Source organism: Mycteria americana, chromosome 3 (assembly GCF_035582795.1).
Source record: "Mycteria americana isolate JAX WOST 10 ecotype Jacksonville Zoo and Gardens chromosome 3, USCA_MyAme_1.0, whole genome shotgun sequence".
NCBI lineage: Eukaryota > Metazoa > Chordata > Aves > Ciconiiformes > Ciconiidae > Mycteria > Mycteria americana.
This window is the reverse complement of record NC_134367.1, coordinates 310,424-336,561: the sequence shown is the minus strand read 5'-3', so window position 1 is coordinate 336,561 and position 26,138 is coordinate 310,424. Positions and strand designations below refer to the sequence as shown.

At 72.3% G+C, this 26,138-nt stretch overlaps 2 protein-coding genes across 4 annotated transcripts; both read right to left on the bottom strand.

The window, feature by feature from the left end:
• Nucleotides 1-1,528: 1,528 nt before the first annotated feature.
• Nucleotides 1,529-11,005, bottom strand: MPV17 (mitochondrial inner membrane protein MPV17). Its single transcript, XM_075497539.1, has 7 exons — nt 10,876-11,005; nt 5,832-5,947; nt 5,128-5,220; nt 4,317-4,412; nt 2,098-2,130; nt 1,823-1,875; nt 1,529-1,746 (listed from the first exon to the last, which is right to left on the bottom strand). Exons 1-7 carry the CDS (start codon nt 10,946-10,948, stop codon nt 1,677-1,679), a joined length of 534 nt encoding a protein of 177 aa, XP_075353654.1. The 5' UTR covers nt 10,949-11,005; the 3' UTR covers nt 1,529-1,676.
• Nucleotides 10,996-26,138, bottom strand: CAD (carbamoyl-phosphate synthetase 2, aspartate transcarbamylase, and dihydroorotase). 3 transcript variants are annotated; one of them, XM_075497537.1, is made up of 45 exons: nt 25,964-26,137; nt 25,540-25,679; nt 24,260-24,389; nt 23,885-24,027; nt 23,257-23,398; nt 22,610-22,781; nt 22,340-22,525; nt 22,156-22,268; nt 21,868-22,013; nt 21,644-21,775; nt 21,201-21,434; nt 20,877-21,098; nt 20,268-20,456; nt 19,660-19,784; nt 19,417-19,550; nt 19,225-19,337; nt 18,869-19,119; nt 18,551-18,797; nt 18,349-18,447; nt 18,024-18,248; nt 17,758-17,940; nt 17,437-17,655; nt 17,172-17,339; nt 16,918-17,100; nt 16,743-16,847; nt 16,415-16,663; nt 16,100-16,181; nt 15,759-15,925; nt 15,462-15,626; nt 15,242-15,373; nt 14,933-15,134; nt 14,653-14,843; nt 14,438-14,578; nt 14,250-14,345; nt 14,033-14,174; nt 13,858-13,905; nt 13,316-13,360; nt 13,064-13,218; nt 12,862-12,936; nt 12,540-12,752; nt 12,215-12,340; nt 11,938-12,093; nt 11,768-11,869; nt 11,543-11,637; nt 10,996-11,124 (listed from the first exon to the last, which is right to left on the bottom strand). In XM_075497537.1, exons 1-45 carry the CDS (start codon nt 26,046-26,048, stop codon nt 11,022-11,024), a joined length of 6,771 nt encoding a protein of 2,256 aa, XP_075353652.1. In that variant the 5' UTR covers nt 26,049-26,137; the 3' UTR covers nt 10,996-11,021. The 3 variants fall into 3 exon arrangements, with proteins under 3 accessions (XP_075353652.1, XP_075353651.1, XP_075353653.1); XM_075497536.1 differs by having other exon boundaries at nt 18,869-19,337; nt 25,964-26,138; XM_075497538.1 differs by lacking the exon at nt 13,858-13,905.

Sequence of the window (26,138 nt, the reverse complement as noted above, 5' to 3'; positions counted from 1 at the left end):
GCTTTGGGTTGCACCTATCTGCCTGGAGCTGCACCCACACCCAGGGCCAGAGCAGGGCCAGCCCCTGCCCGGCCGGTACGAGCCAGCCTCAGGGCGGGTGTGCAAGGGCAGCGCGGAGCGGGCTCCATGTGGGCTGGAAGGGGGAAGGACCGTGCATCCTCCTCAGCAAGTGCCACAGTGGTGGCTGGTCGGCAGACCCAGCCTCGTGCTGGCAGCGCACGGGGATGGCCCCGTCCAGCTGCTCGGGACTGCAGCAGCGCAGCCGAGGGGGCTGGGGCTCAGGCCCCTGGGTGAGATTAACCACCGTGGTCCCATCAGCTCTGCTCTGGAGACCCTGGTCAGGATGTGCCAGGCAGGGTGCTGCGTGAGCTGGATCATGCCTGCTCACTGCCTGTGTAGGACGAGCCTGGACGCACGTCTCCATGAGGCAGCAGTACAGGCAGGCGGCAGCGTCGTGTAAGTCCCCACAGGCAGGACAGGCAGGCTTGTCTCGGATGAGGCACAGGTGGATGTGGCCCCATCACAGGCCCTTCCTGCATCCTCCCCTTTGATGCACAGCTCTGCATCGAGCCTGCTGTGAGCCCCAGGAGGATCCTGCACCCAGTGCCTGTGTCCCCTGGGTGCAGCTCACCCTGTCCCACTGCCTAGCAGCAGTGGAGGCACCATCACACCCCACGAAACAGCCACAGTGGGACCCGGTGACCCCCTAAGCCACCATCCACCCTCTGCCAGATGCCCCCTCCCCTTACCAAGAAGCTGGGGTAGCCCACCCCCAGCAACCCGAGCCGCTCGGCACCACGGTGCCCCAGCCCCATGCACAACGCCCGCGCCACAGCCGCACACTCGGCTCCTTGGGGAGCAGGCAGAGAGGGGAGCCATGGCCCCAGCCCTGCCCCACGGCCCTGCTCACCTGCCTGTCGGCTGGGAGAGCAGCTCTGTGTCCCCACCCCACTGAGAGGACAGGAGGGCTGCCAGCAGCTCCGTGAGTGCAGCAGCAATCGGCCTGAAACTGCTTCTGCACAGCCCCCGGTGTGGGACAGAGGGCCACAAGCTTAAGTGTCGCGAGAATCAAGAGGGAAAAATGCCGTTTATTGGGTGCTCCCACTGTCCGCAGCAGAGCTACAAGGAAACCTGTTTCCAGGGGCAGCACACCTGAACTGCGGCAGAGCTGCCAGTGCGGGGCAGGCGGCTGGGGACGGGGCAGGCAGCACCGACCCCCCCTCGGAGCGGGGTAGTGCCCAACCCGCGGCACCGCCAGCCCAGGGCCTGCACCGGCACCCGCCGCTCCGGCTCCTCGCCCTCCCTGCGATCTGCCACGGGGCAAGGACAAGACCAATGCCGCAGCAGGAGCACCCTGGGTGCGGGGCCACGGGCCGGGGAGAGGAGTGAGCACGAGAGGCAGAGCTGCCCCATGGCACAGCAGGCTGCCGGACCCGGAGCAGCCCCCGTCTCAGGGCAGACCCGTCACCATCTTCTCTGCGTGTCCCTGCGAGCAGCGAGGGCCATAGCTGCAGGCGATGAGGTTCCCCGAGGAGAGAGCAGGGCGGGTGCTGCCAGCGCCGTGCATCTCCCGTCTCCGCTCACAGCCACAGGCGCCTGTTCCAAGGGCTCTGGAGGTGGGGCAGAGTCAGGCAGCCGGCGGGCAGGGAGGGCAGGCAGGGGACACGGCTTCCCCCTCACATCCGATTTGCTTTCCAGGAGAGGTAGCAGTTCCAGACGATGGCAACGCACTGGACGACGGCCAGCCTGGGGACAGAGGGGACAGGGTCCACAGCCATGGGCTCCAGGAGCCAGGGAGCCGGGGCCACGGCCGCGTTACTACCTGTGCTTCAGGGGCACGAAGTAGAAGTTTGCGACTTGCACCGGCGGCCAGATCTGGGCAGAGAAGGAGACAGCGGTGAAGGGGCCCTGCCGGCACCCCCATCCCGTGCCCACCTCTGCCCAGGCATTCAGGGCATCCAACAGAGCCCGTGGCAGTGGGGGACAGGGACAGGAGCGTGGAGGAGCCCGGCCCAGCCACCCCAGCCGGGGGCACGGCCAGCACAGCACCGGGGCAGGGAGGGGCGCGGACCCGCCTGCGGCTGCCGCAGCACTTACGCAGTAGTTGGTCAGCAGGGCGTCCACGTAGTCCTGGGAGAGAAGGGAGGCCGTGAGTGCCCAGAGCCGCCCCACTGCCACCCACCCCTGCCGCACAGCTGGCCACAGCCGCGGCAGGGGCGGCCGCTTGCACGGCCCCGAGGAGGCCCCGGCTGCTGCGGGCGTACGCTGGGGCTGCCGAGGGCGGCCAGCTCCAGCCGCAGGGCCCGCAGCTGGCACTGGCAGGAACGGCGCAGGAGCATCCCCAAAGAGACGGCCACCGCCCGAGGCGGAGGCAGGCCGGGCTGCAGGCAGGGGCTGGGAGCATGCGGAGGGCCACTGTCCCCCTGCTCTGATCCCCCCGACTCCACGCCCGCTCCAGCGGGGCACGGGGCAGATCCCCTCGGTCCCCTGCAGCTCCTGCCTGCCTGCCCTCTTCCCGGAGCCGTGCCCACATGGGGCGAGCACGGGGTGGCAGGGAAAGGGCAGCCACAACTGCCCTGTCCCCACCAAGAGCCCTTCCTGCAGCTGACGTGGCCCGCCGTGCCATGGCCAGGCCGCCACAGGCCGCTCTGCCCGGGCAAGCCCAGGAGGAGAACAGGGGCAGGCGTGGGGCAGGATAAGGCGCTGAGAGCCGGAGGTGAGCCGGGGCACCTGCAGCGACTCGGGCGGAGCGGGCAAGGCAGGGGCGGTTGGATCCTCTCCTCGCGCAGGCTGCAAGCCCCCCCCCGTCTGCCCCCGTGTCCCCCGAGCCCCGTCCCGGGCACCGAGCCAGGGCACCGTCCTGGGAGCCCGAGGCAGTGCCCCGTCCTCATGCTGCACCTGTGGCCGTGCCGCAGCCCTGCCCCACGGCAGCAGGACAAGTCCCTCGTCCGGCCTGGCCGTGACTCAGCCGGGAGCCCGGCCTCCTCCCGGTGCTGGCTGGCAGCCCAGGACAGAGCGGGCGCAGGGGTGATGGATGCTCTGCTGACGCTTCCTCTGCGTGGGGAGAGACGGATGCACCCCAAGCCAGGGGTGAAGGTGGCTGCCAGCTGCTGCTGCCTGGCCCCCAGCCCAGCCCCCTCCCAGGGCAGGGCCCCGGCCGGGAGCCACAGCTCGCAGGAATCGCCCACCACCGTGCTCGGGCCCCAGCGGGTTTCCCTGGGGCTGGCAAGGCGGAATACGTGGCGTGACCTGGCCAAGATCCGGCTGGGAGCGCGCGGGGGTGCTGCCCATGCCAAGGGCCAGCCTGCGCGCACCTCTAGGGCGTCTCAAAACACCTCGTACCCCGGCCGGCGCTCTCGCAAAGCCAGGAGAAAGAAGAGGTAACTCAGTCCTCCCCAAGCACTTGCTCCCTGCGCTCCAGGGCGGGACCGCGGGCAGGAGAGGTCTCTGCCGGCATGCGCCCGCAGCCCGGCGGGCAGCTGGCCAGCGCCTGGCCTGGGGTGGGTGCACCAAAGCAGAGCAATGGGCAATGGCAGCTGCGGGCCCGGCTGGGGCAGCAGCCCCAGCTCGCAGCCCAGGGCAGGGGGCCCGGCGGGGCCAGGGCCCTGCACGCGCAGCCCCAGCAGCCGTCGGCGTGCGAACGCCAGGGCCGTGCACCCCCCGGCAGCCACGCGGCCACCCCCGGTGTGCCTCATCCCGCGGCGGGTGGGCACCCGCTCCCCGGTGACTCACGCTCTGGACATGCTGACTCAGCTTTCACACTGGTTTCCAGCAATTGCTGCTAATGGGAGCCATCTCGGTAATGGCTCTGGAGACGCAGCCAGGAGAGCGGACAGCGTGCAGGGAGCCGGATGGCACCAGGCACCCGGCCGCGCCGGCCCAGGTGGGACCCCAGAGAGCCGTGACACAGGGAGCAGTCCCGACGCCAGCACCCGGAGGGCCGGGTGCCCCCTGGGGCGGATGGCCCCAGGGCCCCGGCACCCAGCGCTGAGCCCGGCAGGACCGGCCCCACGCACCCCCGGGCCCCAGCCAGGCCGAGAGCTGCTCCGTGCCCCACAGACACCTCCCCACCCCAGCCACGGGGCGCCCGCAGAGCCGGCTCCGTGCTTGGGGCTCCGGGGCGCAACGGAGCTGCGGGCCCGGCTACGAGGGCGGCAGCGTGACGGCAGAGCTGGGGGCACGCAGTCGGCGCGGGGAGGGGGCCGCGCCGGGCGCAGGCACGACCGCAGACGGGAGCAGCCGGCAGCGCTGGCGCACGGGGAGGAGCCGCCAAGGCTGCCCGCGGCCCCGTGCCGCCCTGGGGAAGCGGCACGTACCTGCTGGATCTTGGACCAGTTCTCTGCTGCCGACAGACCGTTCATCGCCCCCGTGATGGCGAGGAAGCAGCCAAGGAAACACGGTGCAAAGCCCCCCTGCAAGAGAGGAGCCGGGGCCCAATGCAGAGGAGCCGGCGGTGCTCAGAGCCGGGCCCGCAGCACGGGGTGAGGGGAGCGCACGGTGGGCTGGGGGGCAGAGGCCCAGCTTGCCTGATGCCCGGGGCTACTCAGCCCGCCGCTCCCCAGCACAGAGCCACACAGAGGGACAGGCACCGCCACGGGGCCTCTGGAAGGGTCCAAGGGTGGCCCTGCTGCAACCCCGTCCGCCCCAGCCATCCACTGCACCGGGGCTGGCCCCAGCCTCAGGAGCAGCGCAGGAGCCAGGGCAGCACCGGGGTCCCCATCCCCAGGACCCCCCCTCCGCAGCGGGGACAGCAGGGACAGCGCTGCCTGGCCTGTGCTCTGCTTCGGAGAAGGGAGGTGGCAGCTCTCTAGAGCCTCGGGACAGCTGCGGCAAGGGTAAAGCACGGATCCCCACGGCTCCCCACAGATCCCCACGGCTCCCCATGGCTCGCCACAGCTCCCCACGGCTCCCCACAGCTCCCCACGGCTCCCCCGAGCACGGCTGCGTGCTGTAGACCAGCGACCCCACGGAGCAGGTCCTGAGCACCATCCCCTGCTCAGCACCCGCTGCACCGAGCTGGGGCTCCCGGAGTGGGATGGAAACCTGCCCACAGACTCACGGCTGCACCTACGGCCCCGTCCTGCTGCACCAGCCCCGCGCAGGCACCCTCACCCGCACGGCACTGACCTGGTCCAGGACCATCTTCTTCACGGCCACGACTTTTGTGGTCCCCGGGATGAGCTGATCCAGGATCTTGTACCAGCTGCCCACGACAGGGCCCTGCGGGAGCCGGGTGGTGAGGGGCAGCATCCTGCTCTCCCGGGCCATGGGCTGCCAGGGCTGGGGGTCTCCGGGGCTGGCTACACGGCCCTGCCCCGGCCCTGGGACACGGGGACCAGGGCCTGCCCTGCCTCCCCTCCCGGGCTGTGCCGCTCCCTTGCCAGGCCCCCCGCTGCCATGGCGCAGCCCCCCCCGCGCAGGGCGGGCGCACAGGGATGCCCGCAGCCCCCCTTGCCCTCCTAGAGCACCCCGCCAGGCAGCCCCCGCCCCAGCACGGGGCAGCCAGGGGCCGGTGGCTGCAGGGCTTCGCGCCTGATGCACCGGGCAGGGCTCCGCGACGGGGGGACCCCGGCTGTGCCGGTGCCGCCCAGGGCCCCCCCTGTGCAAGCCGCCAGCGCAGGGCACTGGCCCCAACACGCCGTCCCCAGAGCACAGGAGCCGATGGGTGCCGCTCCTCGAGGGGACCCAGCTCCGCTGCTGGAGGCGGCACCAGGATGGCTCGGCTCGCACCCAGGCGCCACGGTCTCACCCTGCCGAAACAGCCCTCCTCCGTCCCACCCCACCACACGCGCGCCGCAGAGCCCGGCCGCCCACCGCGCGCTGGCACTCACCACAAAGCAGAAGCCGATTGCCATCATCTTCAGGGTCCGGGGGCCGTGGTGCCTGCGCAGCCCCCGCTGCTCCACCAGCTGCTGTGCGATCACGTCGCCAGCTCCCATCAGGGCCCCTGCAGCCAGCACAGCCCGCTCAGGCGGCCGCGGCGCAGGGCGGGACCCCAGACCCCTGCCGACAGCCGGGCCCTCCTGCCCCAGGGCTGGCCCTGCCCGCCCGCCGCCCCGCGGGGTCCGTCCCAGCGCCCAGGTCCCCCACCGCCCTGCACCAAGCCTGCCCGCGGCACAGGCCCTCCCGCAGCGGCCAAGTGCAGGGTCTCCGGCCTAAACGGTGCCCGGCTGCGCCATCTCCCTCGCACGAGGCTGATCCGGCGCCCGTGGCCCGCAGCGCCCGGGGCTTTCGGGGCAGAGCCCACCTGGATGCCGCCCGCTGCGGCCTCTCCCGAGCCCAGGCCTTGTGCTCCCCGAAACCTCTCTCCGAGCGCGGCGCACGCTCTGCCAACTACGATCCCCTTCCTTGGAAAGCCGCTCTCCACCTGTGCCGCTCCCGCCCGGCAGCACCACTGCCGCTGCCGCTGCCGGCCAGGACAGGCAAGCGAGGCTCACCGGGCGCCGGGGCCGGCCCCAGCTCCTCGCCGCTGCCCGGCTGCTGGCACGGCTCCTTGCCCTGTTTCCAGACCGGTGTGAGGGACCTTCCGCCACGGGCTGTCGCTCAGCTGGGCCTTTGGCAGCTCCTGCTCCATCCTACACCCTTGACCTCTTCGACGCAACTCGGCTGGCCCCGGCGCTCCGTCCCCCAGCCTTTGTGGGCTCCCTGCTTATTCCCCCCGCTCCTCCCAGGACGGCTCCCAGGCAGCGTCCAGCCCCGCTACGATTCCGCTCCATCCTTGGGAACCCTGAGCCCAGCAAGCCCTCATCTCGGGGCACGGCGTCCCCGGCGTCCCCCCTCCTCCCAGCAGCCCCGCCGGCTCGGGCCGGCCCTGCCCAGGAGGTCTCCACGAGTGGTCTCCACAGCTCGCCGTGTGCCGGGCTGAGGATGCTCGGGGTGGCGGAGCCCCAGCTGCGTCCCCAGCAGCTCCCAGCCCCTGCCACGCACTCCCTCTTTCCCAGGGCCATCGGTCTCTCTGCGACGGCCCCCAGCAGCACCGCGGGGAGCGGATGCCAGCCGAAGGGCCGCAGACCCCAGGCTGCGCCCGGGGAGCGTGCCTGCGGCCCCCAGCACCTGCAGCTGGATCGTGCCTCCCCGCAGCTGCCGTCCCCAGCCAGCACGCACGAGGGGAGAGGCGCGGGCCCGGCTCCCCGGCCCCTTGCCCTACCCACGCAGAGCAGGGTCGCAGCGTGGCCCCCGGGAGCCCGCGGGCAGGGGCTGGACCCGGCCCAGCACAGCGGTGATGGCCGGCGGAGCCTGGAGGCGGCCCAGGAGGCCGGGCGGGAGCCGGGGCCCCAGCCAAGGCCAGCCGGGCCGGACGTGCCCCGTCAGGGCCGGGAGGGATGGCTCGGTCTCCGCAGCCCCACGGAGCTGCTGCGCTCCTGGCAGCGTCTCCTGCCGCCACGTCACCGGCTCCATCTCCCACCCCGGACCAACGCAGCCCCCAGGGGCCGAGTCTGACCCCGGGCCCCGACAGCCGCCACTCCCCTCCGCGATGGCAGCGCGGCCCCTGCCAACCCACGGGGCTGCGGCAGCGAAGGGGTGGGGGGCGGCAGCAGGCGAAGGACCCCGGGCCAGCACGGCAGAATCGCTGGCTCCCCGCCTCCCGTGGGCAGCCTTCCCGCTGCAGGCAGGGTCCCCCTGGACGGCACTCGCGGAGAAAGCACGGCCGACGGCACTGGCGTTACTCGATCGGTGCCGAAGGCTCCGGGCGCGGTGCCCGGCGGTGACGAAGCAGCGCCAGGGCTACCGGGGGGGATGGGCCTGTCTGTGCACCCCTGCCCGGGCCCGGGAGCGCGGCCGGATCGAGCCCCTCGCAATGACTTCGCTTGCCCAGCCTGGCACCGCCGCCGCTCACCAGCACGGCCCCGCTGCAGCTCCAGCGCGGGGCCGGAGGCCCCAGCTGCGCCCCACGCCACGAACACAGGAGCCAGCCCCTGGCTGACCCCACAGCTCCGCCAGGCCCCGCCGCCGCTGCCACGTCCTGCCAGGGCTGGGAAGAGGCGACGCGCACGGCAGCACCACTGCGCCCGCTAGGGAGCACCGGACGCGGCCGACGAGAAGGGCGAGGGGTCCCCAGCTCGCGGCCGCCCGAGCCCCGAGGAGGCACTTTCTCACCCGCTCGGCGCAGGGTGGCGCGCAGGCAGCGTGCCGCTCCCGGCCAGCCCGAGCCTGGGGGACGGAGGGTGCCCGGCCGGTCCCACGGGCTGCCGCTCCTGCAGCCAAAGGACCTTGAAACGGGACCAAGCCTAAGTAGGCCACACTGCCCGCACGCCCCGCGGGCCTCGCCGCTGGCAGCTGGAGGCCACGTTGCCACCACGGGAGCGCGGGGCTGCTCTCCGCAGGCAGGGACAGCAAGGTCACGGCCCTGGGCACGTGCTGCTGCCCGCTGTGCCCGGGCCCTGCTGGCATCCTGGCCCGGGGCCCAGGATGCTGGAGGCAAAGCCCTGCCTGACCCGCAGCTCTCACCACCAGGCGGGACGGGGATTCGGCAGGCGAGCGCGGCTGGACGCGCCGAGCACAGCCAACTGCCAACAAACCTCCCTGGCCCGGCCCCAGCCGGCGGCTCTGCTCTGCCCGGGGGAACGGCAGCACCAGCGGCTCCGCGAGCAGCGAGCGAAGGCAGGGCTGGAATCCGCCCAGCCCTCCTGCGTCTCCCCAGTGCAGGGCACGGGGCCCGGGCGAGCCCGCCTCCTCTGCACGGAGCACGGCGCGGCTGGCAGCGAGGGCTGAGCCTGGAGGAATTACTTGCCGAAACTATGAGGAGAGCAGGAAGGCTCGGCCTCCGGCAGCGTTGCCCCTGCGCAGGAGGAACGGCCGCGCTCCCACCATCACGGCCTCACGCCATGGCACGGGGGCTGGACCCGGCCCCCACCGCAGACATCCGGGCCCGAAGGCTGCAGGAACCGCATCCAGCACTGGGCCGACCGCTCGCGCAGGGCGGCTGTGCCCCCCCATGGGCACAGCCCCGCGCGCCCCAGGCCTGCCGGGCCCCGAGGAGCCGGGAGGCTGCACCTCAGCGCAGCAGGGCCGGCTCTGGCCTGAAGAGGCAACAGGGAGAGCTGGAGCCCGAGCCAGCCTGGGGCTGCAGCGAGCCTGCTACAGCAGCAGGCAGGGGCTGCCGGGGAGGGCGAGGGCTGGTGCTGGGCAGCCCTCCCAGCTCCACCTTGGCCTCCCTCCAGGAATCAAGGAGTGGATGCACGGCGCAGCAGGAGCCAGGCAATAGACTCCATCAAATCAGATAAAAATAACAGCAGGAACAGCGAGGTGGCCGAGCAGGACCCTGGCAGCCTGGCAGGCAATGTGCCCACCCCGCAGGCAGCGGGGCCAGCGGCTGCACGCTGAGCGGGCCCCCAGCACCCACAGCGGCGCAGGAGGGCACCCCAGGGCCCACGGTTGTGCTTCTCCAGTATCCTGAGCTGGCTACTCGCAAGCAGCAGGGCTGGTGGGGGAGCGGTGGCGGCAGGGGAGGCGGCAAGCAGGGGGTGCAGAGGGGAGCATGCAGGGACCTCGCTCCCAGGGTCGCACACCCTTGCGTGGCTCCGCACAGGCGCGGCACAGGCAGGACAGGCTTTCCTGGCAACCAGTCTCAGCCCCGCACGGGTGGGGTGGGCAGCGGGGCCCTGGGCCAGCACGGGCAGGAGCGTCCCTGCCTGCAGCATCCCTGCCCGCGCAGGGAGAGCATCCCTGGGGCACGTGGAGCCACCTCGCAGCCCGGCCGAGAGCAATGCTGGAAGGGAGGTTATATCACCCGTGCAGGGCCTCGGGGGCCTTTCGGAGGCAGGGGCTCTCCCCACGCAGCGCCTTCGCCGCCAAGTAGGGGCAGCCCCCCCGGGGGAGGCCTCACCCTGCGCTGGCCGAGCCCTTGGGCAGAGACTGCAGCCCAGTGAACCCCCCGGTGCCAGGTCCCAGCATCCAGCCCCCCAGGGGAGCAGGGCTCCCAAAGCAGCCTCCACCCTGCGTTTTGGGGCGCCGGGGCTGTGCCTCCCTACAGCCCTGTTAGCCCTCCCGGCTCCGGCGCGGCCCCCGACGCCAATCTGCTGAGCCTGGAGCGAGGCAGAGCCTCTCACCCGGTGGACGCGTAGCGGGCCCCTGCCCCCCTCCCCCCCAAAGGATGGGCCCTTGGGGAACCGGGAACCCCCCCGCCTGACAGTGCCCACAGCAGCAGGGGAACAGGGCCCTGTGTGCCGCGGGGGGGCAGGGGAGGGGCTGTGCGATATATGGGGCAGGGGAGGGGGCTGTGCCTTATATGGGGCGGGGGAGGCTGTGCCTTATATGGGGGAGGGGAGAGGCCGTGCGATATATGGGGCAGGGGAGGGGGCTGTGCCTTATATGGGGGAGGGGCCGCGCGCTATATGGGGCGGGGTGGGGGGGGGGCTGTTTTATATGGGGCGGGGGGGGTGTGTGTTATATGGGGGAGGGGAGGAGCGGGGGCTGTGCGTTATATGGGGGAGGAGAGGGGGCCGTGCGCTATATAGGGGAGGGAGCTGTGCGTTATATGGGGCAGGGGAGGGGGCTGTGCCTTATATGGGGGAGGGGCCGTGCACTATATGGGGGAGGGGAGGAGAGAGGGCCGTGTGTTATATGGGGCAGGGGAGGGGCCGCGCGCTATATGGGGCGGGGGGGGTGTGTGTTATATGGGGGAGGGGAGGAGCGGGGGCTGTGCGTTATATGGGGGAGGAGAGGGGGCCGTGCGCTATATAGAGGAGGGGAGGGAGCTGTGCGTTATATGGGGCAGGGGAGGGGGCTGTGCCTTATATGGGGGAGGGGAGGGGGCCATGCGCTATATGGGCCGGGAGGGGGCGGGACACAGCGTGCCCCGCTGCAGGGGGGGCGGAGGGGCCAGGCCCCGGCTCGGCCGGGCCGGCGCTGCGGGGGCAGGGGCCCGGCCCTTACCGGCGGTGAGCGCCTGTGCAGCCCCCGGCCGCCGCGCCAGCAGCCGCCCGCAGCCCCTCCGCAGCGCCGCCATGGCCCGCCCGGCTCGGCGGGTGACGGCGCGGAGCGATGACGCCAGGGCGCGGCAGAGTGACGCGTTTATTGGCTCAGTAGCGGCCCAGGACGGTGGCCAGCAGCGCCATGCGCATGTACATCCCGTTCTCCGCCTGCCGGAAGTACGCGGCGCGCGGGTCCGAGTCCACCTCCACGCTACGGAAGTGACGTCAGCCGCGGGCACCGCCCCCGGGACACCAGAGCCCCCCAGGGAGCCCCGGCGCCGGGACCCCCCGCGGATCCGGGACACCCACCCCCCCGGGGATCGGGGATCCGGGACACCCACCCCCCCGGGGATCCGGGACCCCCCAGGGATCCGGGACACCCACACCCCCCCAGGGCTGAGCCGCCCCTACCCCCAGCCCCCCCAGCGCACCGCAGCCCCCCCCCCCCCCCCCCCCCCGAGCCTCCCGGCGCCCCCGCCCCACACTCCGCAGCCCCCAGCGCCCCGGGACCCCGCGCTCCGCAGCCCCCAGCGCCCCGGGACCCCCCACCCCTGCCCAGTGCACTGCAGCCCCCGGGCCCCCCGAGCCCCCCGTCCGCACCCAGCACGCCCCGGCCCCCCCGGCCCCACCTGATCTCGTTGACACGGGGCAGGGGGTGCATCACCACCATCTTCTCCTTGGCCCGGGTCATGATGTGGGGCGTGAGGATGAACTGCCCGAAGCACTGCGGGGGCAGAGACCACGCGCAGCCCTGAGCTGGGGGGGGGGGGGGGGGGGGGGGGGGGGGCAGGAAGCCGCCGCCCCCATGCCAGGGCGAGAGCCGGGGTCCCCTCCCGCCGCCACCCCCTACTCACGGCCTCGTACTCCTCGGCCAGGCGGAAGCGCTCCTTCTGGATGCGGGTCATGTAGAGCACGTCGGTGTCTGGCAGCGCCTCCTCGATGCTCCCGAACTCCTCCTGCGGCGGCACCGTCAGTGGGGCCGGGGGGAGCGCGGGGCCCCAGCCGCCCCCCCACGCCTGCTCACCTGCTTGATGCCCTTGGAGGCCACGAAGCTGGTGATGTCGGGGGGCATACGGAGGCCAGGGGGGGTGACGTAGCGCAGGTTGACGCGGTACTGGGTGAGCAGGCGGGCCAGGGAGTGCACCGTGCGCCCGTGCTTCAGGTCACCCACCATGGTGATCTGGGGAGAGCGGTCAGCCCGACCCATGGCGTCCAACGGCCCCCTGGCCCCGGGCAGGGCCCCTCAGTCCCACGGCACCGTGGCGGGGGTAACCGCGGCCCCCCCCCCCGCCGCACCTTACCGTCATGCCATTGACGGTGCCCAGCTCCTCACGAATGGTGAAGATGTCCAGCAGCGCCTGCGTGGGGTGCTCCCCCACCCCGTCCCCCGCGTTGATCACGGGCTTGCGACAATGCTTGGCGGCCAGCTGGGAGCGCAGGCAGGGCTGAGCGCAGGCAGGATGCGGCCCCCGCCGGCCCCACGGGGGCTCCTGCCCCCGACGCCTGCCCTGCTGGGGAGCACGGCCCTGCCCCATAGCGCGGGCCGCCGTCCCCTCTGTCTGGGCAGGGCCCCCAACGCCGTCAGGGCGGGACGCGGCTGCCCCCCGCCCCGCCAGCCCCTCTCACCTCGACGGCGCCCGGCTGAGGGTGCCGCAGCACCAGCACGTCAGCGTAGCAGCACATGGTCTGCACCGAGTCAGCCAGCGACTCGCCCTTCTGCACCGAGGAGGTGGCCTCCGAGAAGGACAGGACGGAGCCGCCCAGCCGGCTCATGGCCGCCGCAAAGGAGCTGCTGGTCCGCGTGCTGACCTCGTAGAACATGGACGCCATCACCTTGCCCTGTGGGGGCTGTGCCGTCACCTCAGGGAGCCCAGGGGCCCTCGCGCCCAGCACGGGGCTCCCGCGGCCCCACTCGGGGTGCCCGGCCGCTGCCTTGTGCCCGGCTCACCTTGAGGATGTCCAGGCTCCGCTCCTTCTGCACCAGCATGCGCAGGGTGTGCGCCACGTTGAACAGATGCGACATCTGCGGGGAGAGGCGGCTCAGCCGGAGCGTGCGTGGCACCAGGACTCGGACGGGGCGCACGAGGCACCGCACCCCCCGTGCTCATCCGGGCGCCCGCAGCCCCGGCGCCCGCTGCCATCCCGGGCACCTGCTCCTTGGAGAACTGCTGGACGGAAAGGATGTGCTGCCCAACGAGGGGGTGCAGCAGCGGGGAGGTCTGGAAGTGGGGCACGCCCTGGGGGGACGCCTGGCGCGGGAGGGGGCCCGGTGGGTAAAAGTAGCCGTCCTGGATCACAGCTGCATCTGCGGCACCAAGAGCAGCCGGTCAGCCCGGGCAGGTGGTCCCACGGAGCCCAACTGGCGCACCTGCCGTGGGCCCCCGGGCTCCCGCAGCACTCACCTGCCTCCGCTGCCTTCCTGCCGGCCTTTTCACGGGCATCCTCGGCTGGGGTAGGAGAGGGGAGCAGCAGCGTTAGAGGGTGGGGGCAGCTGCGGCACCCCGGGCCCCGCTCTCCCAGGGTGCTGCCAGCACGGCACAGCCTTCCCGGCACTCGCGGCACTGGGCGAAAGCACCGCGGGGCCCCACGCCAGGGCCACGGCCGCCCAGAGAGCGGGCGGGCCAAGCCCCGGCGCGGTGCTGCGCCCCTCTCCCCACGCGCCCCGCAAAACCCGATCAGACGCAACCCAAATCACACCGGCAGGCGAGGGGTCCCCGAGGTGCCGTGCGGGCCGGGGCGGCAGGGGAGGAGGCAGGCGCAGCCGTGCCCTGTCCCACAGTGCCTGGCCCCATCACATGGTGGGGAAAGGGGCTCGTGCCGGGGCGGCACGGGTGGCCCGGGGCCAGCGCGGCACCTGGGGGAGGGGATGCACTCATCGGCTGCGGTTAGTGCCATTAGTACGGCCGCGTCTCATCGTCTGAGTGAGTCCCCCCCCCGACATTACCGGTGCCTCGGGCGCCCGGGCGGTGCGCGGCTCCCAGCCTCCGGAACGCTGAACGGGACACAAGGGCCAGTGTCAGCGGGGCCGCCCAGCCGCGGCCCCAGACCCGGCCCTGGGGCAGCACGCTCGCCGCCCGCCCGCCGCGCTCCGCCGCGCCATGCCGCCCGCCCCCCCCTACCTGACAGCCCGGGGTCGGAGGCCCGGTGGATGCGGGGCGGGAGGTGGAAGCGCCCCTCGCTCCCGGGGCCGGCCCGGCGGGGGCTGGACGCTCGGCTGCGCAGCGTCTCCCCGGACGCCACGTGCCGGGGCCGCTCAGGGGTCTGCAACGAGAGGCTGAGCTGGAGCCGGGGCGCAGCGGGGACACCCCCCCCCCCCAGCCCCGCGCCCTCCGGTACCTTCGCGCTCTCCTTAGCGGGGGCCGCGTGCGGCGCCAGCACAGCTCCCGAGGGCCATTTCTTCACGTCCTGCCCGTAGCCGGGGGGCACCAGCACCTGCAGCCACGGGGGCGATGGGGTGGGTGCTGGGGGACCCCGGGGCTGGGGGGACCCCCTAGACGCAGAGGGAAGGGTACCCGGGGCCTTACCTGCCCGTCAATGTAGGCGACCTCCCCGCGCAGGACCACCCTCCGCACCGTCCCCTTCACCTTCATGCCCTCGAAGGGCGTCCAGCATGCCTTGGAGAAGGCCGTGCGGCTGGGGATGATCCACTCGTGCTCCAGGTCCACCTGCCAGGACAGCAGGTCAACAGCAGTGGGGCCGGGGCCGGGGCTGGACCTGGCGCGGGCAGGCAGGGACCCACCTCCACGTAGGTGTCCTCCTGCGCGGGCAGCCCAAAGATCTTGCGGGGGTTCTCATAGAGGCGCTGGACGACGTCCTCCACGCCGAGCCGCCCCTCAGAGACGGCCGTCAGCAGCAGCGGCAGCATCGTCTCCAGGCCAGGGTAGCCGGGGGGCGGCTCCTGCCCCTGCTTCTCCTCCAGCGTGTGGGGGGCTGCAGGACGGGGCCGGTCACCGCAGAACTCGCTACCGTCCCCCCTACGCCACGCTCCCACCCCGCGGCCGCCGTCCCCCAGGGCTCACCGTGGTCCGTGGCGAAGCAGTCGATGGTGTCCATGTTCTCCCAGAGGGCCTCCACGTCCTGGCGGGTGCCCAGCGCCGGCCGCACGGCCGCTCGGCCCTCCCCAAGGCGCCCCAGGTCATCGCGGCACAGGAAGAGGTGGTGTGGGGCCACCTCGCAAGTCACTGGGATCCCCTTCTGCTTCGCTGCCTTGATGAGGAGGATCTGGGGGATCCGCGGGGAGCCACGGTGAGGGGCGGCCCCAAACGGCCCCACGCCCTGTCGCCAGGACCCGCGGTCACCCCGCCGCGGCCCCGGGCCCCGCCGCTCACCTCCTCCCTGCGGGCCACGTGGCAGATGTGCACGGGGCGCTGGTAGAGCTGGGCCACCATCAGGACGGCGGCCACCGTCTGCCGCTCCGCATGCGCCACAACGGGCAGGTGCCGCGGCCACTGCTCAAAGTGCTGGGGGCGGGGGGGAGATGGGGCAGGTGGGCGCCGGTACCAGGAGCCGGGTCCGGCCCCGCGCCAGCCCCGGCCCACCGCGGCTCACCTCCATCCACAGCGACACGTCGTCCATCCGCAGGCTGGAGAAGGTGTCGTTCAGGTACATCTTGAGCCCGGCGGCCGCCCCAGCCAGGGGGGCCAGCGAGCCGGCGTTCTCCGAGGAAGCCCCCAGGAAGAGGGCGAAGTCGCAGCGGGCCCCGGCCTCGGCCAGCTGCGGGGGGCAAGAGGCAGTGGGCGCCGGGCTGGGGCCAGCCCCGCCACGGGCAGCGAGCGCGCCGCAGCCGGCACCTCAGCGCCCGGGGAGGGGACGCGGGTGTCGGGCCAGGCAGCGGCAGCCCCTCACCTTCTGCGCCAGGGCGAAGGAGGCGGCGTCGGTGACGGCGGGGTTGGTGTTGGGCATGGCGCACACCATGGTGACGCCCCCGGCCAGGGCGGCCGCCGTGCCCGACGCAAAGTCCTCCTTGTGGGTGCCACCCGGCTCGCGGAGGTGGACGTGGACGTCGATCAGGCCTGGGGAGCGGGGCGGCGTCAGCACGGGCAGCCCCCAGCCACGGGGGTCGCGGACGCCCCGGCGGCACAGGGAAAGGCCCCCTCTCCCTGGAGCCCCCAGCCTGGCTCCCGGTGCTGCCCCAGCTCTGTGCTGCAGCCTTGGAGCCCCCCGGCCCCTGCCACGGTCCCACCTACCCGGCAGGCGGATGAGTTTCTGGGAGGTCATGCAGTCCACGTGCATCTTGAGGGGGGGGGCTGCCCTGATCTGGCCCAGCGCCTGCGGAGACAGCGGCTGTGAGGCAGGGCCCGTCTTGCAGGGGCACGTGGGGCCGGGGCTCAGCAGTGGGGCCAGGATGAGGATGTCTGGCCGAGCAACGCCCCGAAAACGACCCCCCCGCAGCAACGCTCATGTACGCCGCCCGCCCCACGTTATCCACAGCGGGACCGTCCTGCCCCAGCCCCCTCTCTGCTCCCCCACGTCCCTTGGGCCCCCCCCACGCCCCAGCCCACCTCCACAAAGAGCTTGGTGCACTTGATGTCGATGATGAGCGGCACGGAGTAGTCGACAGCCAGGCGCCGGGTGCGGTACCCCTTGGTGACGAAGGAGGAGAGCCGACGGCCTCCCGAGTTGCGCATCGAGAGGTTGATGACCATCTCGAAGTGGTTCTCGGCCAGGTAGTCCAGGATGCTGCGCTGGGTCTCCCGGGCGCCAGCCTCGCTGCCATCCGCCTCCTCGAAGTGCCAGTCCACAGCCATCACCTGTCGGCAGCGATGCCCGTCAGGGCCCCACGTCTCCCTCGGGGGCAGCCCCAGCCCCTGCCGGACCCCCAGCCCCGACCTTGATGCCGTGCTCGGTGTAGAAGTCAGCAGTGCCGAGGCTGGCGTACAGCTGGTAGCCGAGGCTCTCCAGGGTCCGCACCGTGGGCAGCAGCTCGCTCTTGTTCTGCAACAACCCCGGGACCGGTCAGAGGGCAGAGCAGGGGGCCCCAGCCCCCCACCGCAGCCCCACGCACCTTGTAGCTGCCAATGGTCAGCAGGATGTTCTTCTTTGGGATCTTGAACCCGGTGCTGAGCATGGCCTTCAGGTAAGCCTCGCAGCGGTTCTCCCCGAAGCAGGCCACCTCGCCCGTGCTGGTCATCTCCACGCCCAGCACCACGTCGGCACCCGCCAGGCGCGAGAAGGAGAACTGGGGCACCTGGGGGCGGGGGGGGGCTCAGGAGCCGCCCGGCCACGTGCCCCAACCCGGCCCCCGCGGCCCCCGCTCACCTTGACACCAACGATGCCCGTGCCCGTCATCAGCCCCACGGGCTCCACATCCTCGCCCATGATCACCTGGCTGGCCAGAGCCACCAGGTCCACCCCCAGGGTCTTGGAGACGAATGGAAAGGAGCGGGAGACGCGGACATTGCACTCGATCACCTTCAGCTGGTCGTCCTGGGGGAGAGGGGACAGCGTGAGGCTCGTCCGGGGCCGCGGGGTGTCCTCCTGCCGGCACCGTGCCAGCCCGGCACAGCTCCCTGAGCTGGGGTACCTTGGCGATGAGCTGCAAGTTGAAGGGGCCGGTGACCTGCAGCTCCTGCCCGACAGCGTGGACAATGGCCTTGATGCGCTCCAGTGTCTTGGGGGTGATGTCCTGGGGGGGCGTCACCAGCGTGGCGTCACCCGAGTGCACCCCAGCATTCTCCACGTGCTCCGATATGGCAACGGCCACCACCACGCCGTCACAGGCCACTGCGTCCACGTCGATCTCCTGAGAGCAGGAACACGGTCACGGCCCGGCGCCAGGCTGGGGGGATGGGGTTCTTGTGGGGAGCGGGGGTGCCCCGGGGCCGGAGCAGCCTCCTGGATGGACCTTGGCCTCCTGGATGAACTTGGAGATGACGACGGGCTGCTCCTTGGACACGGCCACGGCGTTGCTCAGGAACTTCTCCAGGTCGCTGTCTGAGTAGGCCACGTTCATGGCGGCACCGCTCAGCACGTAGGAGGGGCGCACGACGCAGGGGTACCCCACCTTGCAGCAGAAGTGCTTGGCCGACTGCAGGAGAGCCAGCACCCTCAGGGACATGCCGAGGGCCGGTCCCCCCTCGGGCAGCCCTGTTGCCCTCACCGGCCCCCCACCTCCATGTCGGAGAGCTCCTTCCAGAGCGGCTGGCTGATGCCGATGGAGTCGAGCAGGCGGGAGAACTTGAAGCGGTTCTCAGCCGAGTCGATGGCCTCCGGGGAGGTGCCCAGGATGCGGCACTGCTGCCGGTGCAGGGCCATGGCGATGTTGTTGGGCAGCTGCCCGCCCATGGACAGGATCACGCCCTCGGGGTTCTCCAGCTCGTAGATGTCCATCACCACCTGCGGCACCACGGGGCAGGGGGAGGGCTGGGACGGGGGGCCACGGCAGCCCTCGCCCTGCGCCAGCCCCATGGCAGGCAGGGCCCCCAGCCCTGCTCACCTCAAAGGAGATCTCATCAAAGTAGAGGCGGTCGCACATGTCGTAGTCGGTGCTCACCGTCTCGGGGTTGTAGTTCACCATGATCGTCTTGAAGCCCATCTGCGGGCGGAGAGTGACGAGGTAAGGCCGAGGGCTCCTCCCCAGCCCCATCCCCTGGCCGCGGATGCCCAACCCACCGACCCCTGCAGGGTGCCCAGCCGACCTTGCGGAGCTCCTGGATGCAGCCAACGGCGCACCAGTCGAACTCGACGCTGCTGCCAATGCGGTAGACGCCAGAGCCGATGACCATGACGTGGGGCTCACGGAAGGCCAGGTCGTGCTCGGTGCCGTTGTAGGTCAGGTACAGGTAGTTGGTTTGGGCCGGCCACTCCGCCGCCACGGTGTCGATCTGCTTCACCACGGGCAGGATCTTCAGGTCGTGCCGCATCTTCCGCACGGCCAGCTCGGTGCTGTGAGGGGCAGGGTCAGCGCCGGGACACGGGCCGGGGCGCAGAGCGGGGCTGCCCCCTCCCCGCGTTACCTGAGCACGGCCAGGGCCACCTGCTTGTCGGAGAAACCGAGCTGCTTGGCCCGCTTGAGCACGGCGGGCGGCATGGTGCTCTGCTCCTCGCGGTACGACTCCAGCAGCACCGCGTGGTCCGTGATGTTCTTCATCTTGTGCAGGAACCAGCGGTCGATCTTGGTCAGCTCGTAGAGCCGCTCGATGGAGTAGCCGGCCCGCAGCGCAGCCGCCAGCACGAAGATCCGCTTGTCTGTCGGCGTCTCCAGCTCCTGCCAGGCCAGGGGGCTGAGCGGAGCCGGGAGGGGGGCAGACAGCCACCTCCCGCCTGACCGCACCGGCAGCCCGGCCCCCCACCCCAGACCCCCAGCGCTCACCACGTCCGAGGCTGGCTTCACGGTATGGTCGAAGCCCACGCAGTTCTCGTCCACCATCCTCAGCGCCTTCTGGAAAGCCTCCTCGAAGTTCCTCCCGATGGCCATGACCTCCCCTGCAGACGGAGTCGTGAGCGGAGGGGCCCCGTGCCCGCCGCCCTGCCCACCCGTGCTGCCCACCCGCCCTGCGCTCACCCACGCTCTTCATGGAGCTGCCGATCTTGGTGCTGACACGCAGGAACTTGCTGAGGTCCCAGCGCGGGATCTTCACCACGCAGTAGTCCAGGCTGGGCTCAAAGTTGGCCGTGGTGGAGTTGGTGACGGAATTCCTGGGGACGGAAGGGGGGGTCAGCGGCCCAGGGCTGTCCGGCCGGAGGGGGGGGGACACGAGGCCGGCTGGGGCAGCCCCCCCATGCCACACCGCAGCGGTGCCGTTACCTGAGGAGGGGCAGGGGGATGCCCAGGGCCAGCTTGGCAGCCACGTAGGCCAGGGGGTAGCCGGTGGCCTTGCTGGCCAGGGCCGAGCTGCGGGAGAGCCGGGCGTTCACCTCGATGATGTAGTACTGCAGGCGGCAGGCGGGCAGGGTTAGCGGGGCAGCGCAGCACGGGGCCCGCACGGCGTGAGGCCGGGCACTGGCAGCACAGCTCCCTGCTGTCCGGTGCTCGGCTGGCACCGGAGAGCCACGAGCGCACAAAGAGCAACGGGGACCAAACATGAGGGCAGCCGGGCCGGGGAAGGGCAGCCATCACAGGCGGCTGCCGCGGGACGGAGCCGGGCAGAGACCGCCCGAGGACCGCGTGCACGCACGGCACCGGGACCGAGACCCCCAGCGCCTCGCTGTGCTCACGGGGGCCGGCCGAGCAGCCGGCAGAGCGAGACCCTCTGGCCCCAGGGACGCCAGGCGCCACGGCCCGGGGACAGCAGCGAGGCACAGCCCCCCGGACAGCGCAGGGCAGGACCCAGAACCGGGGTCCCCCCGGGCAGGGCTGGCCGGGGGTGTCAGGAGGGCGAGCCGCAGCCAGGGCCCTGGAGGGGCCGTGCTCACCTGCTCCGACTCGGGGTTCAGGGCAAACTGGATGTTGCACTCGCCCACGATGCCCAGGTGCTGCACCACCTTCACGGCCGTGCGCCGCAGCATGAAGTACTCGGTATCGTTGAGGGTCTGGCTGGGAGCCACCACGATGGACTCGCCCGTGTGGATCCCCAGCGGGTCCAGGTTCTCCATGTTGCAGACCTGGCAGTGGGGTGGGGGGGGGGGGGGGGTCAGCACGGGCCGCCGAGGTCCCAAGCCCCGCACGCTGCCTGCGCACGCTCCCGGCTGCCGCGGCCCCAGGCAGGTCCCTCCCGGCTCTCACCGCCTCCCCCCCGCCCCGGGGACCCACGGGGGCCGCCCCGCGCAGCCAGGGCTTGGACGCGAGCCCCCGGGACACCTCGCGCGCTGCAGCCCCCCCGGGGCACGGGGGGTGCGGGGGCTCTGGCTCGAGGGGCCCGCTCCCAGCGGCGCACGGCAGCTACGCTGGCACCGAAGGGCTGGGGAGCCCTCTCCGAGGCTGGGGTCCAGCAGGAGCCCCCAACCCCACACCCCCCAGCGCCGGCTCCTCCGTGCACGGCCCCCCAGCAGAGGCCTGGGGGGGGTATCCCCCCCGTCCCGTACCGTGACGCAGTTGTTGTAGGCATCCCGCACCACCTCGTACTCGATCTCCTTCCAGCCCTTCAGGGACTTGTCCACCAGCACCTGGGAGGTGTGGGTAAAGGCCTGGCTCACCAGGGCCACCAGTTCCTCCCGGGTATTGGCAAAGCCAGAGCCCAGGCCCCCCAGGGCGTAGGCGGAGCGCACCAGCACCGGGTACCCCAACCGCTCGGCCGCCGCCTGCGCCTGCGGAGAGCAACGGGGTCACGATGGGAGCAGGGAGGACAGCACCCTGCCCGGGGCTGCCCCCGCCCTGCCCCACAGCCACCCCCCATCCCACCCCCGGACCTGCTCCAGGGAGGCAGCTGCCTCGCTGGGCGCCACGTGCTCCCCGATCTCTTCCATCTTCTCCACGAAGACCTTGCGATCCTCCGTCATCTCGATGGAGGTGACGGGGGTGCCCAGCACCCGCACGCGGTACCGCTCCAGCACGCCCGCCTTGGTAAGCTCCACGCCGCAGTTGAGGGCCGTCTGCCCCCCGAAGGTGAGCAGCACCCCGTCGGGGCGCTCGTTCCGGATCACCTGGGGGGCACGGGGCGGTGGGGCGGGGACCCACGGCAGCCCCGCAGAACGCGCCCCGCGCCCCCCAGCCGCCGCCGCGCCCACACCTGCCACCCCCTGGCCCTCCGCGTCTGAGCCCCTTCGCCACCCCACAGCCCCCCCAGGCAGCCCCCAGCCCCTCCATCCCTGCACCCCCCAAACCAGCCCTCTCCCAGCCCCAGGGTGCTCACCTGGGTGACGTAATCGGGGGTGATGGGGAGGAAGTAGACCTTGTCTGCCAGCCCCTTTGAGGTCTGCACCGTGGCGATGTTGGGGTTGATCAGCACCGTCTGGATGTTCTCCTCCTTCAGCGCTTTGATGGCCTTGCAGGGAGCAGAGGGGTCACGGCCGGTGGCCCCGGGCCCGCAGCCCCGGCAATCCCTGCCGGCCCCCGCGCCCGCAGCGCGGCGCTCACCTGTGACCCCGAGTAGTCGAACTCGCCCGCCTGCCCGATGGAGAGGCCACCGGAGCCCAGGATCAGCACCTTGCGGGGCCGGGATGCGTCCTGGCCCCCCGCGGGCGCCTCGCCGTAGGTCAGCCAGTCCCGCAGGCGCTCCCGCACTGAGGGGGGACGGGTGACACCGGGGCCGCGGCCATGCACCCCCCCGTGCAGAGCCCCAGCCCCACAGCCCCACACGCTGCCCGCAGCCTGGTCCACGGCCCCCCGCCCGCAGCCCTTGACCCCTTCCCGCCCCGCACCCACCTGTCCGGGTGCCGCCATCTCCGCTCCGCAGGTCCCGTGCCGCCTCCACGAAGATGTCAAAGAGCCCCTCCAGGTCCGTGGGGCCGGCGCGGTGCTCAGGGTGAAACTGGACGCTGCGGAGGGCGTCAGGCGGGGCACGGCCCCGCGCGCCCCCCGGCCCCCCCAGCCGCGACCCCGCGCCCACCTGAAGAAGGGCTTGTGCTCATGGACGAGGCCCTCGTTGGAGCCGTCGTTGGCGTTGGTGAAGAGCGGGGCCCAGCCAGGCGGCAGGCTGCCCGCCTCCACCGCGAAGCCATGGTTCTGTGCCGTGATGAAGCAGCGCCGCGTGTCCTCGTGCAGGCACGGCTGGTTGTGCCCGCGGTTCCCGTACCTGGGGCGGCGGGACGGGCGTCAGGCAGCCCCGGGCAGCTGGGACCCCACGGCGACCCTGACCCCAGCCCCGGACCCCACTCACTTCATCTTGTAGGTGCGGGCACCGAGGGCCAGGGAGAGCAGCTGGTGCCCCAGGCAGATCCCAAAGACGGGCTTGGGCTGGGGAGCGTCCAGCACCCGGCGCAGGCTGGACACCGTCTCCTGGCAGAGCTGTGGGTCCCCGGGGCCGTTGCTGATGAACAGCCCATCGAAATCTGTGCCGAGACAGCAGTGGGGTCAGAGTGGGGCCCCCCCGGCCCCCCGAGGTCACAGCAGGGCCCCCTGGCTACTAGCAGCGATGCACCCCAAGCACACAGCCCCCCCGACACCCAGGAGGGTCACGCCGAGGTGCCCTGGCCCCACAACCCCCATGCCGGTGGCAGCAAGGCCCCCCGGTCCCACAGCCCCCCATGGCCCACCATGCGGGGTCACATTAGGGCACTCTGATGCCACGGACCAGAGCCCCCCATCGCAGTCACAGCAAGGCACCCCGAGGCTATGCCCCCCCATCCCTGCAGGGTCCCACTGAGGGCCCCGAGCCCCCAGGAAGGACGACATCGAGGCTCCCTGACCCCCCGGCGCAGAGCAGGACGTGCTTCCCCGCTGCCCCCAGCACCAGCCCAGGAGACGGCCCCTGCTCCAGGCCCCGTCCCCCCCACTTCAGCAGGGCCCCTGGCCACTGCCACTCACCTGCGGTGTCCAGCGGATGGTCCCAGGGCACCACGGTGACGGCCGCCCCCCGCTCGCACAGGCACCGCACTTGGTTGTACTTGAGGCCGCAGTCCACTGCCGTGATGCGCAGCGACCCGCCAGGGTTGAACACGTGGGGCGTCTGCGGAGGGGTGCAGATTGCCTTGGCCCCCGCGCTGGGACCGGCCCCCCGCAGCACAGACCTCTGCAGCCCCAGCTGCCCCTCCAGCCACCCCTCCACGCCCCCAGCCCATGTCAGCCCCCTCAGCCACCCCCACGCCCCCCTCACCATCCCCCCCCCATAGAATCACAGAATCATTCAGGTTGGAAAAGACCTTTAAGACCATCAAGTCCAACCGTTAACCTAACACTGCCCAGCCCACCACTACACCATGTCCCTGAGCACCTCATCCAAACGGCTTTTAAATACCCCCAGGGATGGGGACTCCACCACTTCCCTGGGCAGCCTGTTCCAGTGCTGGACAACCCTTTCGGTGAATTAAAATTTCCCAATATCCAGTCTAAACCTCCCCTGGCACAACTTGAGGCCACTTCCTCAGGGCCATTTCCATGCACCCCAGCCAGCCCCCCAGGGCCCCCCCCCCAGCCCCAGCCTCCCCAGCCCCACCTTCAGCGACACCTCCTGCACCAGGTGCCGCTTGTTGGGGTCCTCCAAAGAGAGGCTCTCCTCGGGGGTCCCGTCTGGCACCAGCTTCCCCAGCAGCGTCCCCTTCTCACGGATCTTCTTCGTTAGGGCCCGAGTATCCACCCCTGCAGACGGCCGTGAGACACAGCCCCACGGCCCTGCCCCACGCCGAGCAGGACCCCCTGCCCCGGCAACATCATCGCCCCCAACCACCAACAGCAGCTCGACCCCTTAGGGGGGCGAATCCCAACACAGGGACAGGGCTGGTCTAGAACTCACTGCCCCTCAGCTGCCCCACAGCCGCACCCCAGCTCCCATCCCACCCCAAACCCAGCCCCACAGTCCCCCCGGTCCCACCTTCCAGCCCGGGGATGTTCTGCTCCTTCAGCCACTGGTCGAGGGAGCGGGACGCGCTCCAGTGGCTGGGGGTCTCCGAGCACTCGCCCACCACCAGCGCAGCCACGTGGATCTTGCTGGACTCGAACCACTGCGGGGGCGGGGGGTGAGCATGGCCGGGCGTGGGGTCGCCAGCCCAGGAGAAGCCCCGTGCACCCCTCGGGTGCCCGGCCTGGCCATCCCCGTGGGGAACTGCAGGATGGCTACGGCCCAGGGCTGGGGAAGCCCTACGTGACAGGGACCCCGTCCCTGGCCCACGGCACAGGACCAGCCCCCACTGCCGCCCCACACGGCGTGCTGGGCTGCCGCCACCCCCACCTCGCCCCACACCCAGCCCTGCACATTGAGACTCGGTCTAGCCGAGGCCCCGGCTCTGGAAGCCCCAGGACAGGGTGCTCAGGCCCTTGGTGCTGCAGGGCCGCAGCCCCCTCCCCAGGGGCCAGCACAGCCTGCACCGTGGGACCCCTCAGCTTGGCACACCCGCGGCATGAACACTGCTCCCTCTGGCCGCAGCCTCAGCGGAGAGCCCCAAACACGCCAGCGTGTCCCCTCCCATAGGCTCCCGTTCCCGGGAGCAGGGCCTGCAGGGCCGCAGCAGGGACCCGCTCCCCCCCAGCCCAGAGAGGGCTGCCAACAGCGAGAGCAGGGCCGGGGGCTCCTGGCCCGCCAATGCAGGACAGACCCCCGGGGTCAGTGTGGGGCAGCCGGACACAGCACTGCTCCACCGCGGCCTGGACTCTGCCCCGGAGGCAGGGGCGGCCCTAGGGCGGGCAGTGCGGAGGCTGAGGGGCTGGGAGGGGTCCGGGGCCTCCAGCAGGCAGCAGGGGCTGCTCTGGCCTGCCCCAGCCCCGCCTCGCCCTCGGGGACCGGGACCCCCGTCCTGCCACAGAGCCCCGGAGAGGACGCACGCATGGCCGTGCGCCCCACGTGCTGCGAGGGCACCTCCCGTCCCGGTGCAGGGGAGTCTCCCACCCCCACCCCCCCGCTCAGCCCCTCCTGGGAGCACGGCAGGGGGGAGCACCCTGGGCCCTGCTACTGGCTCCGGGCCCCGCGGCACCGGGGTCAAACCTCCGCCTGCCGCCGTGTGCCACACTGGCGCTCCCCCGCCCTGGCACCCTGCGCCGTCCCGCCCCGGCACGTGCCAGCAGGCCCACAGGCGGCTGGGTTTGGCAGCTCCGTCTGCTGCGGTGGCACCGCTGCCGGGACCCGCTGCCCCGCCGCCCCCGTCCCCGCTCGCTCACCCTGCTGAGGCCAAAGGGGTCGGTCTCGTCCCGGGGAACCCCGTAGTTGCCGACGAGCGGGTAGGTAAGCACCAGGATCTGCGCCTTGTAGGAGGGGTCGGTGAGGGCCTCGGGGTAGCCCACCATGCCGGTCTGGAAGACTGCGAGAGCCAGGAGAGGGGCCGGGTCGGCCGGGACGGAAGCATCGCGGCCGCCCCCCGTCCCGCCGGCGGAGGCAGCCGAGCCCCGGGCACGACCGACCCCATCCCCCAGCACCCCGGGCCAGCCCCCGCTCCTGCCCCACAGCGGGGCGCCGAGCAGAGGCGGGGTCCCCGCCCCGGGCCGGACCCTCCTCCCCGGTGCCGCTCGCCGGGCTCGGGCCGCCCCGCGACATCCGCCGCTGCCCCGGACCTGGTCCGGGTGCGGCCCCACCCACCGCACTCACCGACTTCCCCGGCGGCGGCGGCCCCGGCGGCCCCGAAAGGGCGGCCGCGCAGCACCGACCCGTCCTGCAGCACCAGGCAGCCCATGGCGGCTCCACGTGCGCTCCGGCGGCTCCGCGGCGGCGGCGACCGAGCACGGCGCGTGCAGCGCGGCGGCGGGAGGATCCGGGGCGGGGC